Source organism: Pelophylax lessonae (genome assembly GCF_965119305.1).
Source record: "Pelophylax lessonae genome assembly, chromosome: 4".
Classification (NCBI taxonomy): domain Eukaryota; kingdom Metazoa; phylum Chordata; class Amphibia; order Anura; family Ranidae; genus Pelophylax; species Pelophylax lessonae.
Genome location: NC_138771.1, coordinates 431,890,542 through 431,909,398, shown reverse-complemented (window position 1 = coordinate 431,909,398; position 18,857 = coordinate 431,890,542). Strand labels below are relative to the sequence as shown.

Genomic DNA, 18,857 nt, shown 5'->3' with positions numbered 1-18,857 from the left:
TTTTTACTGTTTGATATTACTGGTTTAGCGCATTTTCATTGTGTGTATATTTATTGGAGATACATACGTATATTATTCACTCACCCCAAGCACTTGTGTATATCTATTACTCACTGCACTGGCACTTTGTATTATTTTTTTGTACAGTGTGTTATATCTGTGTTCATTTACTCCTTTATTCATTTACTCCTATTTTACCTCACTTATTTAATTTATCCTGTCTAGATACCATTACCATTCCAATAGTAGACAGCGCCATTCCCACACCTTTACCTTATTTTATTTTTACACCTTCCCTTTCATTTTTTTTTTATTATTATTTTTATTGTTATCACAGGGAATGTAAATATCCCCTATAATAGCAATAAGTCGTGACAGGTACTCTTTTTGAAAAAATTGGGGTCTGTTAGATGCTAGATCTCTCCTCTGCCCTTAAAGCATCTGACCACACCAAGATCTGTGTGATAAGATGCTTTCCAATTCAAAAATGGCACTGTTTATATCCTGCGGAACTGAAGTGATAAAATGCTCGTAGCTTCTGGTTGTAACGCTTCTGCGTTTCTTATATGGTGTGGATTGTCAGCTGCAGAAATAGTTCCACGTCAGTAGTCATGTAAGAGATATGCTGAGATACCATTCCCAACCTCAATGACTCATCATGTGTGGAAGGTCTTATTTCAGCCAGTAAATACACACAATTAGCAAGCTGGTTCCTAGAGTGACTTTATGTATGTGGTAACACAATGATGAAGGTTGAGGGATAGGTTGAGTGGAGGTGGTAGGTGATAGACACTTGAAGGTGAGACAGTAGCAGATGGATGCAGGAAGGTTTAGCAATGTTGTATGATAGCAGATGATAGAATAGCAGGTGGACATACAAAAGAGATCAACCCAGTGCAGAAAAGTAGCAGTAGTCTCAAGAGCTAGCAATCTAGTTATGCAGATGTGATAAACAGTCTTTACTATGCAGAGCTAGATAGTGTAAGCTTAGTATAAGTTTATAGAGAATTCCCCTGCGGGGTACTTAGCACTATTAGCGATACAGCCGAAGGGTGGTTCAGGAGAGGCGGATGATCCAGTAGCGGGATACAGGGATCAGCGCAGCGAGGTTCCGTCAGCGAAGTAAGCTTGCAAGCATGGAAGCTTCAAGCAAGGTTAGCATCCAGGTAAGGGTGTTTGAACGAACACATGTGAGTGAGAACCGGCGCTTTAAATAGCCATCTAGTCCGGCGCTGGGTGATGACAGCTCCAGTCTTAAAGGTGTATGCGCACCTTTCCAAAAGTAAGTGGTGGGGCGCATACACTTGTGGAAAGTGTAATTTAGGGTACCAAAGGTACCGGAACATTACAATACCCCCCCTTAAGGCCTGCTCCTGAAGGCCTCTGGAGCTGGTTTGTCTGGGTATCTCGCATGAAAATTGAGGATTAATCTAGGGGCATGTATGTCAGAGGTGTTTAGCCAGGTGTCGTCTTGGGGCCCATAGTTCTTCCATCTAACCAAGTACTGAAGTCTTCTTCTGTAGATACAAGAATCCAGAATCTCTTTTATCTCGTATTCTTCTCCACCTTCAACTTGTACAGGAGGGGGAGGTGGAATATTAGGCCTTATTCCTTGGTCCGGAACATGGGGTTTTAGTAGCGACACATGGAAAATGGGATGGATTTTTAGGTCCATTGGCAATGTAAGCTGCACTGCAGCTTTTCCAATAAGTTTCTTGATTGGGAAAGGTCCCAAGAATAGAGGTCCAAGCTTTTTGCTAGGGATCTTCAGTCTCAAGTTTTTTGTTGAGAGCCAAACGAGGTCCCCGATAGTATACTGTGGAGAAGGTCTTCTACGAAGATCATAGTACTTCTTTTGTTGACTGTGAGCGTGTGCAATGGTAGTATTTAGTAAACCCAGAGAATCCTTTATTTGGGTAAGATAGTCTGAGGCTACTGGGTTATTTGAAGGAAGGATGCGTGGAGGGAGAATAGAGGGATGGAACCCATAGTTCAAGTAGAACGGACTCTGCTTGGTTGTACTGTGAGTTGCGTTGTTGTAGGCAAATTCTGCCAGGGGGAGAAGATCCAACCAATCATCCTGTTGGTAAGAAGTGTAACAACGTAAATACTGCTTGATGCATTGGTTGACTCTTTCAGTCTGTCCGTTGGTCTGCGGATGGTAAGGAGAAGTGAGCTTCCGCTCAATCCGTAGTATGTGACATAGTTCTTGCCAGAATTTAGAAATAAATTGGGATCCACGGTCAGACAAAAGAGTTTTTGGGATACCATGTAATCTGAAGACATGTTTCATCAGGAGTTCTGCCGTTTGTTTGGACGAAGGTAGTCTGCGAATAGCAATGAAATGTGCCATCTTTGTCAGATGGTCCACTGACACCAAGATGGTATTAAATCCTTTGGAAGGAGGCAATTCTACGATGAAGTCCAATGACAAAACCTCCCATGGAGTTTGGGGTATTGGTAGACTGCATAGTAGACCGGATGGTCTCATAGTGTCAATTTTGGACCTGGCACAGACATTGCATGAAGAGACGAATTTTTGTATAGATGTTTTCATGTCAGGCCACCAGAATTGTCGAGAAATCAAATTGAAAGTCTTTGTCATACCCATATGTCCTGCCATAGGCACATCATGCGATAATTCCAGTGGCGGCTGGTGAAGTTTTAAGATGGGGGGGCGCAAGACCCCGCCCTTCTATTTTGGCCCCTCCCATTTCTCAGAAGCCACACCCCTTATAGACCCCACCCATTTTGTCCCCTGTATTTTGCTTGCGTGAACCAATTTTCCCAATATATCACATATTAAGGGCTCCATCAGTACTAGTATATCCCATAATAGGGAGCAGGGGCCCTATTATGGGATACACTGACAGAGTGGCACAAACCCCACAGTACAGGCCCCTTGTACAAACCCCACAGTACAGACCCCCTAGCACAGACCACACAGTACATGCCCCCTTTCAATGTAGTGACCAGCGTACATGCCCCCTTTCAATGTAGTGACCAGCGTACATGCCCCCTTTCAATGTAGTGACCAGCGTACATGCCCCCTTTCAATGTAGTGACCAGTATACATGCCCCTTTCAATGTAGTGACCAGTATACAGGCCCCCTTTCAATGTAGTGACCAGCGTACATGCCCCCTTTCAATACAGTGACCAGCATACATGCCCCCTTTCAATGTAGTGACCAGCATACATGCCCCCTTTCAATACAGTGACCAGCGTACATGCCCCCTTTCAATGTAGTGACCAGCATACATGCCCCCTTTCAATGTAGTGACCAGCGTACATGCCCCCTTTCAATGTAGTGACCAGCATACATGCCCCCTTTCAATGTAGTGACCAGCGTACATGCCCCCTTTCAATACAGTGACCAGCATACATGCCCCCTTTCAATGTAGTGACCAGCATACATGCCCCCTTTCAATACAGTGACCAGCGTACATGCCCCCTTTCAATACAGTGACCAGCGTACATGCCCCCTTTCCATGCAGTGACCAGCGTACATGCCCCCTTTCAATACAGTGACCAGCGTACATGCCCCCTTTCAATGTAGTGACCAGCGTACATGCCCCCTGCAGAGGTATGGCAGTGGGAGAGATGGGATCAGGCAGAGGGATGGTGGTGGGAGAGATGGGATCAGGCAGAGGGATGGCGGTGGGAGGGATGAGGGCATGAGGCAGAGAGGGATGGCAGTGGGAGGGATGGTCATGGGATGAGGCAGAGCAGAGGGGGACGGCGGTGGAAAGGCTGGATGGATGGATGGATGGATGGTCATGGGATGAGGCAGAGCAGAGGGGGATGGCAGTGGAAAGGCTGGATGGATGGATGGTCATGGGATGAGGCAGAGCAGAGGGGGACGGCGGTGGAAAGGCTGGATGGATGGATGGAGGGATGGTCATGGGATGAGGCAGAGCAGAGGGGGATGGCGGTGGAAAGGCTGGATGGATGGATGGATGGTCATGGGATGAGGCAGAGCAGAGGGGGATGGCGGTGGAAAGGCTGGATGGATGGATGGTCATGGGATGAGGCAGAGCAGAGGGGGATGGCGGTGGAAAGGCTGGATGGATGGATGGATGGTCATGGGATGAGGCAGAGCAGAGGGGGATGGCGGTGGAAAGGCTGGATGGATGGTCATGGGATGAGGCAGAGCAGAGGGGGACGGCGGTGGAAAGGCTGGATGGATGGATGGTCATGGGATGAGGCAGAGCAGAGGGGGATGGCGGTGGAAAGGCTGGATGGATGGATGGATGGTCATGGGATGAGGCAGAGCAGAGGGGGACGGCGGTGGAAAGGCTGGATGGATGGATGGATGGATGGTCATGGGATGAGGCAGAGTAGAGGGGGATGGCGGTGGAAAGGCTGGATGGATGGATGGATGGTCATGGGATGAGGCAGAGCAGAGGGGGATGGCGGTGGAAAGGCTGGATGGATGGTCATGGGATGAGGCAGAGCAGAGGGGGATGGCGGTGGAAAGGCTGGATGGATGGATGGATGGTCATGGGATGAGGCAGAGCAGAGGGGGATGGCGGTGGAAAGGCTGGATGGATGGATGGATGGTCATGGGATGAGGCAGAGCAGAGGGGGATGGCGGTGGAAAGGCTGGATGGATGGATGGATGGTCATGGGATGAGGCAGAGCAGAGGGGGATGGCGGTGGAAAGGCTGGATGGATGGATGGATGGTCATGGGATGAGGCAGAGCAGAGGGGGATGGCGGTGGAAAGGCTGGATGGATGGATGGATGGTCATGGGATGAGGCAGAGCAGAGGGGGATGGCGGTGGAAAGGCTGGATGGATGGTCATGGGATGAGGCAGAGCAGAGGGGGACGGCGGTGGAAAGGCTGGATGGATGGATGGATGGATGGTCATGGGATGAGGCAGAGCAGAGGGGGATGGCGGTGGAAAGGCTGGATGGATGGATGGATGGTCATGGGATGAGGCAGAGCAGAGGGGGACGGCGGTGGAAAGGCTGGCTGGATGGATGGATGGATGGTCATGGGATGAGGCAGAGCAGAGGGGGATGGCGGTGGAAAAGCTGGATGGATGGTCATGGAGGACTGACAGGACAGGAGGACCACGAGGACTCACCGGTGGTGATGTCTTCTTCCAGCAGATGACCTCCGGTGGTCTGGTCTCCTCTCCGGTGCCGACGTCACTCCCGTCCGGTGTCCACCCGACTCCATCGCCCGCGGTCCGGTCCACTGCTGCGAGTGACGTCAGCCTGGTCAGCGTTGGATGTCCTGGATGCTGTGATTGGTCCAGGCTGGAGGCTGGACCAATCACAGCCAGGAATCCACGAAGTGGGGGTTTCCAAGGAATCTGCCTTGCGCCCAGGTTACGCCCCCCACGCCCCCCAGAAGGCAGCCAATCGGCGCCTCTTCTGGGTGGTAACCCCACCCCCCCACCCCCTCCACATCGGCTGGCGGCGGCGGCGAACGCAATTTTTTTTTTTTTTTCAAACTTTATTGCTCGTTTTGCAATCTTTTTTTTTTTTTTTTTTATCTTTTTTTTTTTTCTTCCTTTTTTCAGGGGGGGCGGCGCCCTGGCGCCCCCTATGCACCGGCCGCCACTGGATAATTCCAAGATCTTGGTGCGTATGGTAGGTGGTATGTAAAGTTTGTCGTTGTAGTAGAGGAAGCCTTCTGCATCAGTATTTAGTTGTGGTGGGGGTGAATCCAAACTTATACCATGCAGAACCTCTTCCTTTAAGGAACGGACAACTCCAATAATGCGTTTGTGAGGTATTATAGGAACGGAAGGGATTTCAAAGTAGTTTTCTTCAGTTAGTCGTGATAGTGCATCCGCCTTTTTGTTCTTATCTGCAGGTGTGTAGGTCACTAGGAAGTTAAACCTTAGAAAGAATAGTGACCATCATACCTGTCGATGCAAGAGAGTTTTGCTAGTCTGAAGATATTGGAGGTTTTTATGGTCCGTGTATATAATTATTGGTAATTGGGTGCCTTCGAGTAAATGTCGCCAATTCTCCAGAGCCAATTTTATAGCAAGCAGTTCCTTTTCACCCACGGGGTAATTTATCTCGGGACTGCTCAGGGATTTAGAAAAAAAAGCGACTGGATGAAGTGGTGAAGTGTGGGTAGGTCGTTGGGAGAGTATTGCTCCTACTGCCATGTTTGACGCATCTACCTCCAGAATGTATTGGAGGGATGGGTCTGGATGGCGTAATATGGGAGCGGAAGTAAACCTTGTCTTTAACAAGTGGAAAGCCTTATTTGCTTCTTCTGACCATTTAAATGGTATTTTTATGCTAGTGAGCTGTGTGAGGGGTCTCACAATAGCAGAAAAGTTTTTTATGAACTTCCTGTAGAAATTTGAAAATCCCAGGAATCGCTGTAGCGCCTTGCGTGTAGTTGGTGTAGGCCAATCCTGAATGCAGGATATTTTACTCATGTCCATCTCAATTCCTGTTTTGGATATGATGTAGCCTAGAAAGAGTACCTCATCTTTATGGAACAAGCATTTCTTCAGCTTCACATAAAGATTATGTGCAAGCAATCTCGATAATACAAGTCTTACATGTCTTATGTGTTCAGACAGAGTCCGTGAATATATAAGTATATCGTCCAGATATACCACAACACAGACATCTAGTAAGTCTTTAAAAATATCGTTTATAAATCGTTGGAAAACTGCAGGGGCATTGCATAGGCCGAATGGCATCACAAGATATTCGAACAATCCGTATCTAGTTCTGAATGCAGTCTTCCACTCGTGTCCATCACGGATTCGAATGAGATTGTATGCTCCTTTCAGGTCTAATTTTGAAAAATAGGTAGCTCCACGCACCTGCTCAATGAGCTCAGGGATAAGCGGTAGAGGATAGCGATCTTTTATTGTGATGGCATTCAATTTCCTGTAGTCGATGATAGGTCTGAGACTTGAATCTTTATTGCGAACAAAAAAGAGTCCTGCTGCTGTGGAAGAAGTGGAAGGTCTAATAAAACCTTTTTCCAAGTTCTCATCCAAATAGGTTTTGAGATGGGCAAGTTCATCCTGTGAAAGAGGATAAACATGACCGAACGGCAATTTGCTATTTGGGAGTAGATCAATGCTACAATCATAGTCTCGATGAGGAGGTAATGCTTGAGCATTTTTCTCAAGAAAAACCTCAGAAAGATCCTGATAACATAGTGGTGCAATCTCATCTGTCACCACAGACAGAATCTTCCCGGAAAACGGGAGGTTACACGTTTCCTCGCAATAACAAGGGAAGGTCAAGGACCGTTTCTTCCAATCTATGGTTGGTTGGTGTGTGTGCAACCAGGGAAGTCCCAACACAATGGGAAAGTGGGGTGAAGGTATTAAATCGAAGGTAGAAGTCTCCCTATGAGACTCGTTAATAGTGACTAGAAGTGCTTGTGTCTGATCGGTGATCGGACCAGAGGATAACGGAACACCGGTAATAAGACTTACTGAGACAGGTTTGAGTTTAGAAATAATAGGAATTTTATTTAAAGCAGCAAAACATATATCCTTATAATTTCCACAAGATCCTGTGTCAATCATGGCCTTAGTAGTAATCCTGTTCTGGTCCCACTGTAATGTCAAAAAAACAGAAATGTAGGGGTTAGTGAATGAAGTTGTCAATCCTCCTAGGGAGACATGTGAACACTCACCCTTCTTTTTGTTGACTAGGGGACAGACGTTTATCTTGTGATCCGGGGATGCACAGTACAAGCAGAGATTTTCATTTCGTCTTTTGGCTTTTTCCATAGTTGATAGCGGTGGGCGTATGGTTCCTATCTCCATAGGAACGGGGTCAACGGCCAGACTCCGAGAGGAAACGGATAATGGCATTCCCATCTTTTCAGCCTTTCTTTCTCGTAGTCTTCTATCTATGGTAATACTGAGTTGTATTAGTGCATCCAGGGTTTTTGGCAGATCCGCTCGGGCGAGCTTGTCCTTAACGGCTTCTGATAGGCCAAGCCTAAATTGGGTTTTCAGAGATGCATCATTCCATTCTGAATCAAGGGTCCATCTCTTGAACTCTGCGACAAAGTCTTCTACAGGCCTCCTTCCTTGTTTCAAGGATCTTAACTGAAGATCAGCAGTACTCTGCCTATTGGGGTCATCATATAGGCTAGTGAGCTCTGCCAGGAACAAGGCATAGGAGTTGAGAAGCTGGTCGTTTTTCTCAAAAAGAGAATCTGCCCAGGCTCGAGGATCGTTTGATAGGTAAGAAATAATAGTACAAACCTTAATGTGATCAGTAAGGTAGGTACGAGGTTTTAGCAAAAAAAATAACTCACATGCATTTTTAAATTCGCAAAATTTTTTGCGATCGCCTGTAAATACCAAAGGGGGATTTATCTTGGGTTCAGGGGACTGAGCAGAGGTAAGTTGTGTCAGTCTAATTACCTGCTGCGACAGAGCCTGATTATCTTCTTTTAATTCAGCAAGTGCGTGTATTAACGCAGATACTTGCTGTTTTAATTGTGTCACCTGAGTGGTTATTTCTGCTGAATCCACTTTTTGGTTCGTTCAATCTGTAACGCTTCTGCATTTCTTATATGGTGTGGATTGTCAGCTGCAGAAATAGTTCCACGTCAGTAGTCATGTAAGAGATATGCTGAGATACCATTCCCAACCTCAATGACTCATCATGTGTGGAAGGTCTTATTTCAGCCAGTAAATACACACAATTAGCAAGCTGGTTCCTAGAGTGACTTTATGTATGTGGTAACACAATGATGAAGGTTGAGGGATAGGTTGAGTGGAGGTGGTAGGTGATAGACACTTGAAGGTGAGACAGTAGCAGATGGATGCAGGAAGGTTTAGCAATGTTGTATGATAGCAGATGATAGAATAGCAGGTGGACATACAGAAGAGATCAACCCAGTGCAGAAAAGTAGCAGTAGTCTCAAGAGCTAGCAATCTAGTTATGCAGATGTGATAAACAGTCTTTACTATGCAGAGCTAGATAGTGTAAGCTTAGTATAAGTTTATAGAGAATTCCCCTGCGGGGTACTTAGCACTATTAGCGATACAGCCGAAGGGTGGTTCAGGAGAGGCGGATGATCCAGTAGCGGGATACAGGGATCAGCGCAGCGAGGTTCCGTCAGCGAAGTAAGCTTGCAAGCATGGAAGCTTCAAGCAAGGTTAGCATCCAGGTAAGGGTGTTTGAACGAACACATGTGAGTGAGAACCGGCGCTTTAAATAGCCATCTAGTCCGGCGCTGGGTGATGACAGCTCCAGTCTTAAAGGTGTATGCGCACCATTCCAAAAGTAAGTGGTGGGGCGCATACACTTGTGGAAAGTGTAATTTAGGGTACCAAAGGTACCGGAACATTACACTGGTATCTTAGGCCATAGAGATGATTGGAGCCATTCTGGCTCCAATCACCTGTATGGTCAGCTTACGGAACCACTGGCTGCAGTCTTGGGTTACCCAGGGGGACAGGAGAGCCAGAGAAAACAGTAAAAGGCCGGGGGGAAATTAGCTTTTACATGAAAGCCGACCGCTGGCTGTAAAAAACAGTAGCAAGATGATGCCCAAACCTGCAGATATCATATCCCCGTATGACCACAAAGTCCAGCAATGTACCTTTTTGTTGCTGCTTCTAGTTGGGCATATATTGTAAGGTTCGTTTTTATTTCATGCAGCCTGTGGGCTGAATGAAAAAAGAGAACCTAACAAATTCCTCCATTCACATTGATCGATGTGGATGAAGAAATCTCTGCCAGAAAGTGCGTGGTAAGCCCCCCCCCCCCCCCCGCCCCATTGCACCTCCCAGCATCCACCCACTTCTAATGATGGGCATACATGCAATGCAATGGGCTGAACGAAAAAAAGGAACAAAACAGATTCACTCATTCAAATCAATGTGGATGAAGAAATTTCTGCCAAGAAAAGTGTTAAAAATATATGGCAAAGCATAGGGGAGACCCGCCCTCTGTGTCCACCCCATCCTCTATGCTTCATCATATAAGCTCTTTTTTTAACTGCGGTGGTGAAATCACCTCATACAGCTCTGCAATCATTGATTTACGTATATGCTTAGAGCAAATGCTGTTGCTCTCAGGATAAAAAAAATCAGTGCTGCAGCTGATAGGCGTACCTGCAAAGCAAACAATGGTTAACAATAAAACACAGTAATAATAAAACATTACAATATAATACTAGAAAAAATGGATTGTGATAATGTCTGCATCTGCCCACAGATTCACAACTGTGAAGGGGGGAGTGTAGACATAAACCCAGAAAAAAATGAGACTTTAGAGGCATTGATATAGGGTAGCGAGAATAGATAATATAGACAAAACAAATTTTTTAAAAGATAAAACATCCGCTTTATTGAAGATTAACATGATATGATTGTTAAAAATCAGTGATGCAAAAATTACATCATGACACATCAACACATACAGAATACAAAAAATTGGTAAATGTGAACCAAAAATACAGTAATGAAGGTCACCACATGTTTCACCGACATAGTGGGCTTCTTCAGGGACAAGTGGTGGTTGTGACCTGTTTTGTGGTTCTGAGCAACAACATAAAAAACTTTAAATTAGTACTACAAGATAACATTGGAATAACTCACTGCAGACATATACTGAATGCAGTGACAAAGCATTCACAAATCTATACAGATGTATATATCATAGTGCTCATCAATGATTAAAACTTCAAACATATATTCATTAACAACGACAGAGGTCCTTGTATAGCAGACATCCACAAGGGTAACCCAACCCAGGTCATAAAATGATGAAGCATGGCAGGTACTGGACCGGGCTAAGGCCAACAGCAGACAAATAATATACCAGAGAGAGGAAAAGGAAAACAAGAAGTCCAAGCCTCTAAGAAAAATGGGGGAAGAAAAAAGAAGATATAAAACTTTTGAGCTTCCTTTATCATGTAGCGATATACAGAAATAGAAATAGAAAAGTGTGCCAAAGGGGGATGGTATCAAGGTGGTAATCAGACATGATACCATTGTGCATATTAGGCTAGAAAGTGGCCAGATTCAGCTAGTGTCAAGATATTAGTACCAAGACCCTCAGGGGATAATAAATAGTGGAACCAATGAAGATAGACATAAAGAGTACCGGTAGTGCAAGTATATAGTACATGTTGTGGGGTGCAGGCGATGCCAGACCAACCCATAAGTGCAATTAGAGAGAAAAGAAAAGAGACTGTAGTGATCGCTTACCACGGCTCAAAAGAAGTCTATTCCATTAAAACCTTCGGTATAGCGGAGAAACCGCAGCGTCCGGTAGTCGTGTCCGACTTACCTGTGCCGCCGTCAGTCTTTATATAGGCCGGTCCCACCGGACATTACAATATAATAGTATACAGTACAGTACAGTAAAACAGCAGAATGGCGATATCTGCAAAGCAAACGGTTAACAATGAAAAACAGTAACAATAAAACATTAACTCAATAAAACGACAACTATTTTTGGCTTTTTTAGTTTTATTTTTTTTTTTTTTCTGTTTTTTTTTTTTACTTTTTTTTACACTTTTTTTGTAACTGTAAAAAAAAACTTTAAACGTTCCAGGCAAGGGTCTCTCAAAATGCATTAGCCATCTAACATCTTTCGAGACCCTGTGTGAAAGTGTGCCCTAGACTGTTCCGTGCTGTACCCTATACTAATACTCCACTAGTGTGTGGTAGCGACGGAAACAGTCCCCGATGCAGATACCAGGTTGGCCAGGACAGGGGGGACAAAAAAAGATGTCACACCTATATCCATGTTTTTGACAGACAGGACATCTTCTTTGGGGTGCTCTTTGGGTAGAGGTACCAGGGAGGACATCTGTAAAATGCCTCTCATGCAGCTTGCTCACTGCATCTGGATTGTGAATTTGGGCCACAGCACCTTCTGGATACAGAAGGGCTGTGATGATCTCTTGCTGGATATTTAGGAAGGATCCACTTCTTCCTGACGCTTTGCATAGCACATAAGCGTTCAGCAGAGCAAATTGGAATAGGTATACAGACACTTTTTTGTACCAGCATTTGGCCTTACGAGCAATTAAGTATGGTGCCATTATCTGGTCATTGAAGTCCACCCCTCCCATGTTAGGGATGTATTAATGGACCCAGAGGGGCTTTTCAATAATACCTGTCGCAATTTGGACTGTTGTATCTGTGTGAATGGAAGACAGAACGAAAATATTCTGTGTGTCCCTCCACGTCACTGCAAGCAATTTATTACACTTTATTACACTTCAAGCAGGCTCTCTCCTCCCGTCTAAGTTTGAAATCTACAATCCGTTGGGGGAAGCCCCGGCAATCAGGTCACACGGGTCCCCTTGCACCAATTCCAGAATCAATAAGGTAACTAAAAAGTGGCACGCTTGTGTAATAACTTTCCACTTATAAATGGTACTCCTTTTCGAATAAAGGTGACACCAAGTCCCAAACAAGCTTGCCGCTGCTCCTTAGGTAGTCTGGATAGTCTTTTCCCTCGTAAATCCGGAAACTACATTTATACACACGTCACAGAGCTTATACATCTTGACCCTATATCTGGCACGCTTGCTGGGGAGAAACTGTTTGAAAATAAGGTGGCCAGAAAATTTAATCAGGGACTCATCAGTGCAGACAGCTTGTTGGGGTGTATACAAGGCTGTAAATGTTTGGTTGAAGTGAGAGGCCGAATTTTGTGGAGCCGGTCCAGGGTCACCCTGAGGACGACAGAGTTCATTGTCATTGAAAGGCATGAACCACAAGATTTGCTCGTATCTAATTCTGGCCATGGCTGCAGAGAACATGGGCATATAATAAATTGGTTCAGTGGACCAATATGGCCGCAACTCACTCTTTTTAGCAAGTCCCATGAGGAGGGATAGGCCCAGAAAGGTTTTAAATTTGTAAACAGTAATACATTTTCCATGCAAATTATCTTGCAAGGGTCAAATTTGTTGTATGTGTGTCACCGACGCAACATAAACTTAGACTATAATTATTTGGTGTACTGCAGCTAAACTCCCTACAAAGGAGTGTGGATGAATAAAAAATGTGTAAATAGTTGTGCTAACCTTAAATGTGCAAGCAACAATCATGCTGCTCATTTAATTCACCACTATAAAGATGTGCAACCAAATCCCATGAAACTATGTAGTAAACAATGTGTCCCCAACACTATTAAACTAAAATTTCAGATCTCGTATACAGACTTATGAGTAACAGAAAAAATATCAAAGAAAAAATATCAAAGTGTCTGTTAGTCCATTCTGTGCCAAAAAAAATTGATTTTTTAATATAGACTTACCTATAAAATCCATTTCTTGAAGTACATCACGGGACACAGAGCCAAAAATCATAACATATGGGTTATATAGCCACCTTTAGGTGAATGACACTTGCAACCAATCAGAAAGGCTGCCTCCCCTATATAACCCCTGTCACACAGTAAGTAACTTGGTTTTGTAACAAGCAATAAAGATCCCATAGAAGAGGGGAGGGACCTCTGTGTCCTGTGATGTAAAATAATGGATTTTACAGGTAAGTCTGTATTAAAATATCTATTTTTCTTTTCCTACATTCTCGGGACACAGAGCCATAAATCATAACATATGGGATGTCCCAAAGCAATGCATCTGAGGGGAGGGGGACACCAAAAAAGTACCGCCATCTGACCACAAAAAGGATTACACTGCTGCCTGCAGAACACTGTGGCCAAATGCAGATTCCTCCTGGGTCCCAACATTCACTCCATAGAAACTAGTGAAGGTATGCATTCTTGAGAAGTAGAGGCTTGATGGTGATGTGCCCAAGAGGCACCTACTCCTCTGGTAGAATGTGCCTTTACAGAAAAAGGTGAAACCTTCCCTTCTAAACCATACGCCTGGGTAATACCTGGCAAATCCAATGGGAAATCGTAGTCTTAGATGCTGCCAACCCCTTCCTGGGCCCTTCTGGCAGCACAAACAAGCTCTTGGTCTTACGAATCTGAGCTTATTTCTCTAAGTAAAACTTAAGTGCACATATTACATCAAGAGAATGCAATAACTTTTCCTCCTCTAAGTAAGGATTTGGAAAAAAGGAAGGTAGTATTATGTCCTGATTCAAATGAAAGGCAGACACAACCTTGGGCAAAAAACCTAGGTGTGGACGTAGAATCATCCTATCTTGATGGAAAATCAAGAATGGCTCTTTACAAGAAAGAGCTGCCAGTTCCGATACCCTTCTACCCGAAGTTATCGCAATCAAAAAGACCAGTTTTCTGGTAAAAAAAAACAGGGGAACCTGCCCCAGAGGTTCAAAAGGCTGTTTTTGTAACACTGCCAGCACCAAATTTAAGTCCCAAGGCCACAATGGTGGCTTCACAGGCGGGAGCAAACCTAATATTCCCCAGACAAAGGTCTGCACCAAGGAATGGGAAGCGATTGGTTCCTGGAAGAATACCGATAAGACTGAAATTTGCCCTTTAATAGTGCTCAAGGCTAATTTCATATCCACCCCTGCTTAAAGGAAAGCTAGAATTCTCACGATTATATATTTGCAGGGATGCCAATATATAAACTGCCATTTATCAGTGTATGAACTGCAGGGCCAGATACACCCTGCTTCTTCAAGATTAAGGCTTCAATAGCCAAGCCGTCAGATTTAGAGACTGTACAGCAGGGTGGAATATCGGACCTTGAGAGAGTAGGTCCGGACCCAAGGCCTCATCACTGCCAACCTTTGGATTTGTGCATACCAAATCCCCCTTGGCCATGCCGGAGCTGCCAGAATTACTGGTTTCCCGTCTTGCTGGATCCTGCGCAACAGACGCGGTATCAGCTGCACCAGAGGAAAGGCATAAATCAGGGAATACTCCTCCCAAGGAGTCGTCACTGCCAACCTTTGCATTTGTGCATACCAAACCCCCCTCGGCCATGCCAGAGCTACCAGAATTACTGGTTTCCCCCCTAGCTGGATCCTGCGCAACAGACGCAGTATCAGCTGCACCAGAGGAAAGGCATAAATCAGGGAATACTCCTCCCAAGGAGTCACCAAAGCATCCACTCCGACTGTGAGTGGATCCCTTGTCCTGGACACAAATCTCTTCAACTTGTTGTTGAGCCTGGATGCCAACAGATCTACGTCTAGGACCCCCCAGCGTAGGATAATTGACAAATCTCAGGATGTAAGGACCATTCCCCTGGAAACATCTGTTGACGGCTCAAAAAATCTGCCTGCCAGTTCTCTATTCTAGGAATAAAAACTGCTGTCAGGCATGGCACAAACTTCTTTGCCCAGAAGAGGATGATATCCACTTCTTTCTGGGCTGACTGACTTTGTGCCTCCTTGATGGTTGATATAAGCCACAGCCGTGGCATTGTCGGACTGCACCCTGACAAGGTGATCCCAAAGTCTGGGCGTCCAGTATTTCAAGCCTGACTGACTGCTTGGATTTCCAGAATGTTGATGGGGAGACGTCTCTCTACCCAAGACCATTTCCTCTGGACAGTGGCTTCCTCCAGAACCGCTCCCCAGCCAGAGAGACTGGCATCTGTAGTCACCACTTTCCAGGTCGCTGGAAGAAAGGATTTCCCCTTCTTCAGATATCTGGTCAACAACCACCAATTCAGACTCTGACATACTCTTGGTACCAGAGACATAAACCAGTCCAGAGACTGAACCCTTCCGGTCCACAGGGCCGGTGCAAGAATTTTTGACACCCTAGGCGAAACCTTATTTTGCCGCCCCATTGGCCCCTCCCCTGACTCCACCCCCTTCACCCTGCCCATGGATATGGTAGAGGTGGCGGTGATGGAGATTTTTTCAGCGCCATTCCACCTATTTCTTCAGCTTTGGGCGGCAGAGGGGGGCGGAGGAGGAGGAGGGGGGGGGAAGAGGAGGAGGGGGGGGAGAAGAGGAGGAGGAGGGGGGAGAGGAGGAGTGGGGGAGAGGGGGGAGAGGAGGAGGGGGGAAAGGAGGAAGAGGAGGAGGGGGGAGAGGAGGAAGAGGAGGAGGGGGGAGGGGGGGGGAAGAGGAGGAGGGGGGAGGGGGGAGAAGAGGAGGAGGGGGAAGAGGAGGAGGAGGGGGGAAGATGAGGAGGAGGGGGGAAGATAAGGAGGGGGGGGAAGATAAGGAGGGGGGAAGATGAGGAGGGGGGAGGATGAGGAGGGGGGGGAGATGGAGGAGGGGGGGGGAGATGGAGGAGGAGGGGGGAGAGGAGAAGGAGGAGGGGGGAGAGGAGAAGGAGGAGGGGGGGGAGATGGAGGAGGGGGAAGAGGGAGGAGGGGGGGAGAGGGGGAGAGATGGAGGAGGGGGAAGAGGGAGGAGGGAGGAGGGGGGGAGAGGGGGAGAGATGGAGGAGGGGGAAGAGGGAGGAGGGGGGAGAGATGGAGGAGGGGGGAGAGGAGGGGGAGAGATGGAGGAGGGGGAAGAGGGAGGAGGGGGGGAGAGGGGGAGAGATGGAGGAGAGGGGGAGAGGGAGGAGGGGGAGAGATGGAGGTGGGGGAGAGGAGAAGGAGGAGGGGGGAGAGATGGAGGAGGGGGGGAGAGGAGAAGGAGGAGGGGGGAGAGAATGAGATGGAGGAGGAGGGGGGGAGGTGAAGGAGGAGGGGGGGAGAGAATGAGATGGAGGAGGAGGGGGGAGAGGAGGGGGAGAGATGGAGGAGGAGGGGGAGAGGAGAAGGAGGAGGGGGAGAGATGGAGGGGGAGAGGAGAAGGAGGAGGGGGGGAGAGGAGGGGTGAGAGGAGGGGGGAGAGATGGAGGAGGGGGGAAGAGGAGAAGGAGGAGGGGGGGAGAGGAGAAGTAGGAGGGGGGAGAGATGGAGGAGGGGGGGGAGAGGAGAAGGAGGAGGGGGGGAGAGAATGAGATGGAGGAGGAGGGGGGGGGAGGAGAAGGAGGAGGGGGGGGAGAATGAGATGGAGGAGGAGGGGGGAGAGGAGGGGGAGAGATGGAGGAGGAGGGGGAGAGGAGAAGGAGAGATGGAGGGGGAGAGGAGAAGGAGGAGGGGGGGAGAGGAGGGGTGAGAGGAGGGGGGAGAGATGGAGGAGGGGGGGAGAGGAGAAGGAGGAGGGGGGGGGAGAGGAGAAGGAGGAGGGGGGGGGAGAGGAGAAGGAGGAGGGGGGGAGAGGAGAAGGAGGAGGGGGGGAGGGGTGAGAGGAGGGGGGAGAGGAGGAGGAGGAGGGGGGAGAGGAGAAGGAGGAGGGGGGAGGAGGGCTGAGAGAGAGAAAAGGGAGTGAGGTGGGTGATTAGAGAGACCCCTAGCCCTGTCCCTATCTGCAGTCCCTCCTGTGTTACATCGTCCCAGTCTCTGTCTGAAGATGTGCAGGCCAGGTCTGTGTATGATGGACGGTACCTTCACCTTCCGTGCCATGATGCCAGTCTGGCTGTTTGATCCTCTTTCATTCCGTCCAGTTACACTGAGTCCCGCTGCAGCCTGCGCCTCCCGCCCGTGCTCTGTTACAGTTTGTGCCCCCGATCAGCCTGTCCTCCTCCGCTCCGGGTCTGGAAGAAGAGGAAGTTGGAGCCGTCCATGCTCTGGAAGCACGGGGTACGCTGCTCCCGCTGCTTCTCGCCTCTTTAGGGGGCGGGGTCAGGGGGCGAGGTCAGGGAGGAGGCGGCCGCTGTTGAGCTCTTCTACCAAGTCCCAGGCTCAGACCTATCTGCCCTTGGCTGGCCCCTCGATGATCACCGCGCTGTGTAGCGATGAATGCCCAGCCACCTACACCCCGAGAGTGCTGCTCATTGCTGCCGCGCCGCCACAGACAGGGCCGATCGTAAAGGAAAAGACACACTGAGCAGCTCCAGACGCCCTCTCCTCCCAGTGGAGAGTAGGTAAGCCAGCGGCCGTGGTTGCGCCCTTGGCAGCAGTGCGCCCTAGGCAGCTGCCTAGTCTGCCTAGCGGTAGCGCCGGCCCTGCCGGTCCATGTAGACAGAATGTTGTTCTGTAAGGATCTGGCATGGAATTGAGCTTAGGGAATTTCCTAGCAATATCATGCAAAGATGTATAGAAGGCTATCTCAGCCTTACTACGGACCCAACAAGATCCTTCAAGTCTGTGACCCTTCTTGTTGGCAAGAATATCTTTGCCTATACTGTGTCCACAAGAAGATCCAGATATTCCAGACGGTGGACTGGCTGTAATGCTGACTTTGCTAAATTCAGTATTCAACCCAGACGTTCTAGTAACTGTACTGTCTGGAGGACATTTCGGCTTAAAGCTGAAGCCGATCGATCTATTAGTAATGGATCGTCCAGATATCATATTACAGATATTCCTTTGGGACTTTAGAACAGCCAATACTGGAGCTAGGATGTTTGTGAACACTGTTTGTGGAGCTGTGGCTAACCCGAAGGGCAGGGCCACAAACTGTTTTTTTGTACACTTTTTTGGTGAATGGGTAGGGGTACGATGTACCCGATATCCATTCACATGAGGGGGGATCCAGATTCTGATAAGCCCTCCGCTCGCAACTACAGCCCAGGGTTGTCCAGGAACAGGCCCTTGACCCCAAAGCACCCTCCCCATATTGAGGGCAAGTGGCCTGGTATGGTTTAGGAGGGGGGGGTGGGCGCTCACTCATCCCCCCCCCCCCATCCTGTCCAGCCAGGCTGCTTGCTCAGATAAGGGTCTGGTATGGATTTTGGGGGGACCCCATTCCGTTTTTGTTTTCAATTTTGGGTGCGGGGTTCCCCTTAAAATCCGTACCAGACCCGAAGGGCCTGGTATGGACTGTGGGGGACCCCATGCCGTATTTTTCATGTTTTTTTATCTATATTGCCAGGAGCCGACAATACATTACAGCCGCAAACAAGTTTAAATGCCAAAAGTGAAAACAAAAACGGTGTGGGGTCCCCCCTATCATCCATACCAGACCCTTATCTGAGCAAGCAGCCTGGAAGGACTGGATGGGGGGGGGGGGGGGTGCGAGCGAACCACA

At 47.8% G+C, this 18,857-nt stretch overlaps 1 protein-coding gene across 1 annotated transcript; it reads right to left on the bottom strand.

Annotated features, from left to right (window-relative positions):
- Positions 1-15,696: 15,696 nt before the first annotated feature.
- KRTAP4-16 (keratin associated protein 4-16) lies at positions 15,697-16,201 on the bottom strand (the record flags this gene model as incomplete). Its single annotated transcript, XM_082253613.1, is given in 3 exon segments — positions 15,697-15,868; positions 15,870-15,892; positions 16,157-16,201. Coding segments are annotated over 3 exon segments (240 nt in total), but the record flags the coding sequence as incomplete, so codon positions are not given.
- Between the last annotated feature and the right edge of the window lie 2,656 nt (positions 16,202-18,857).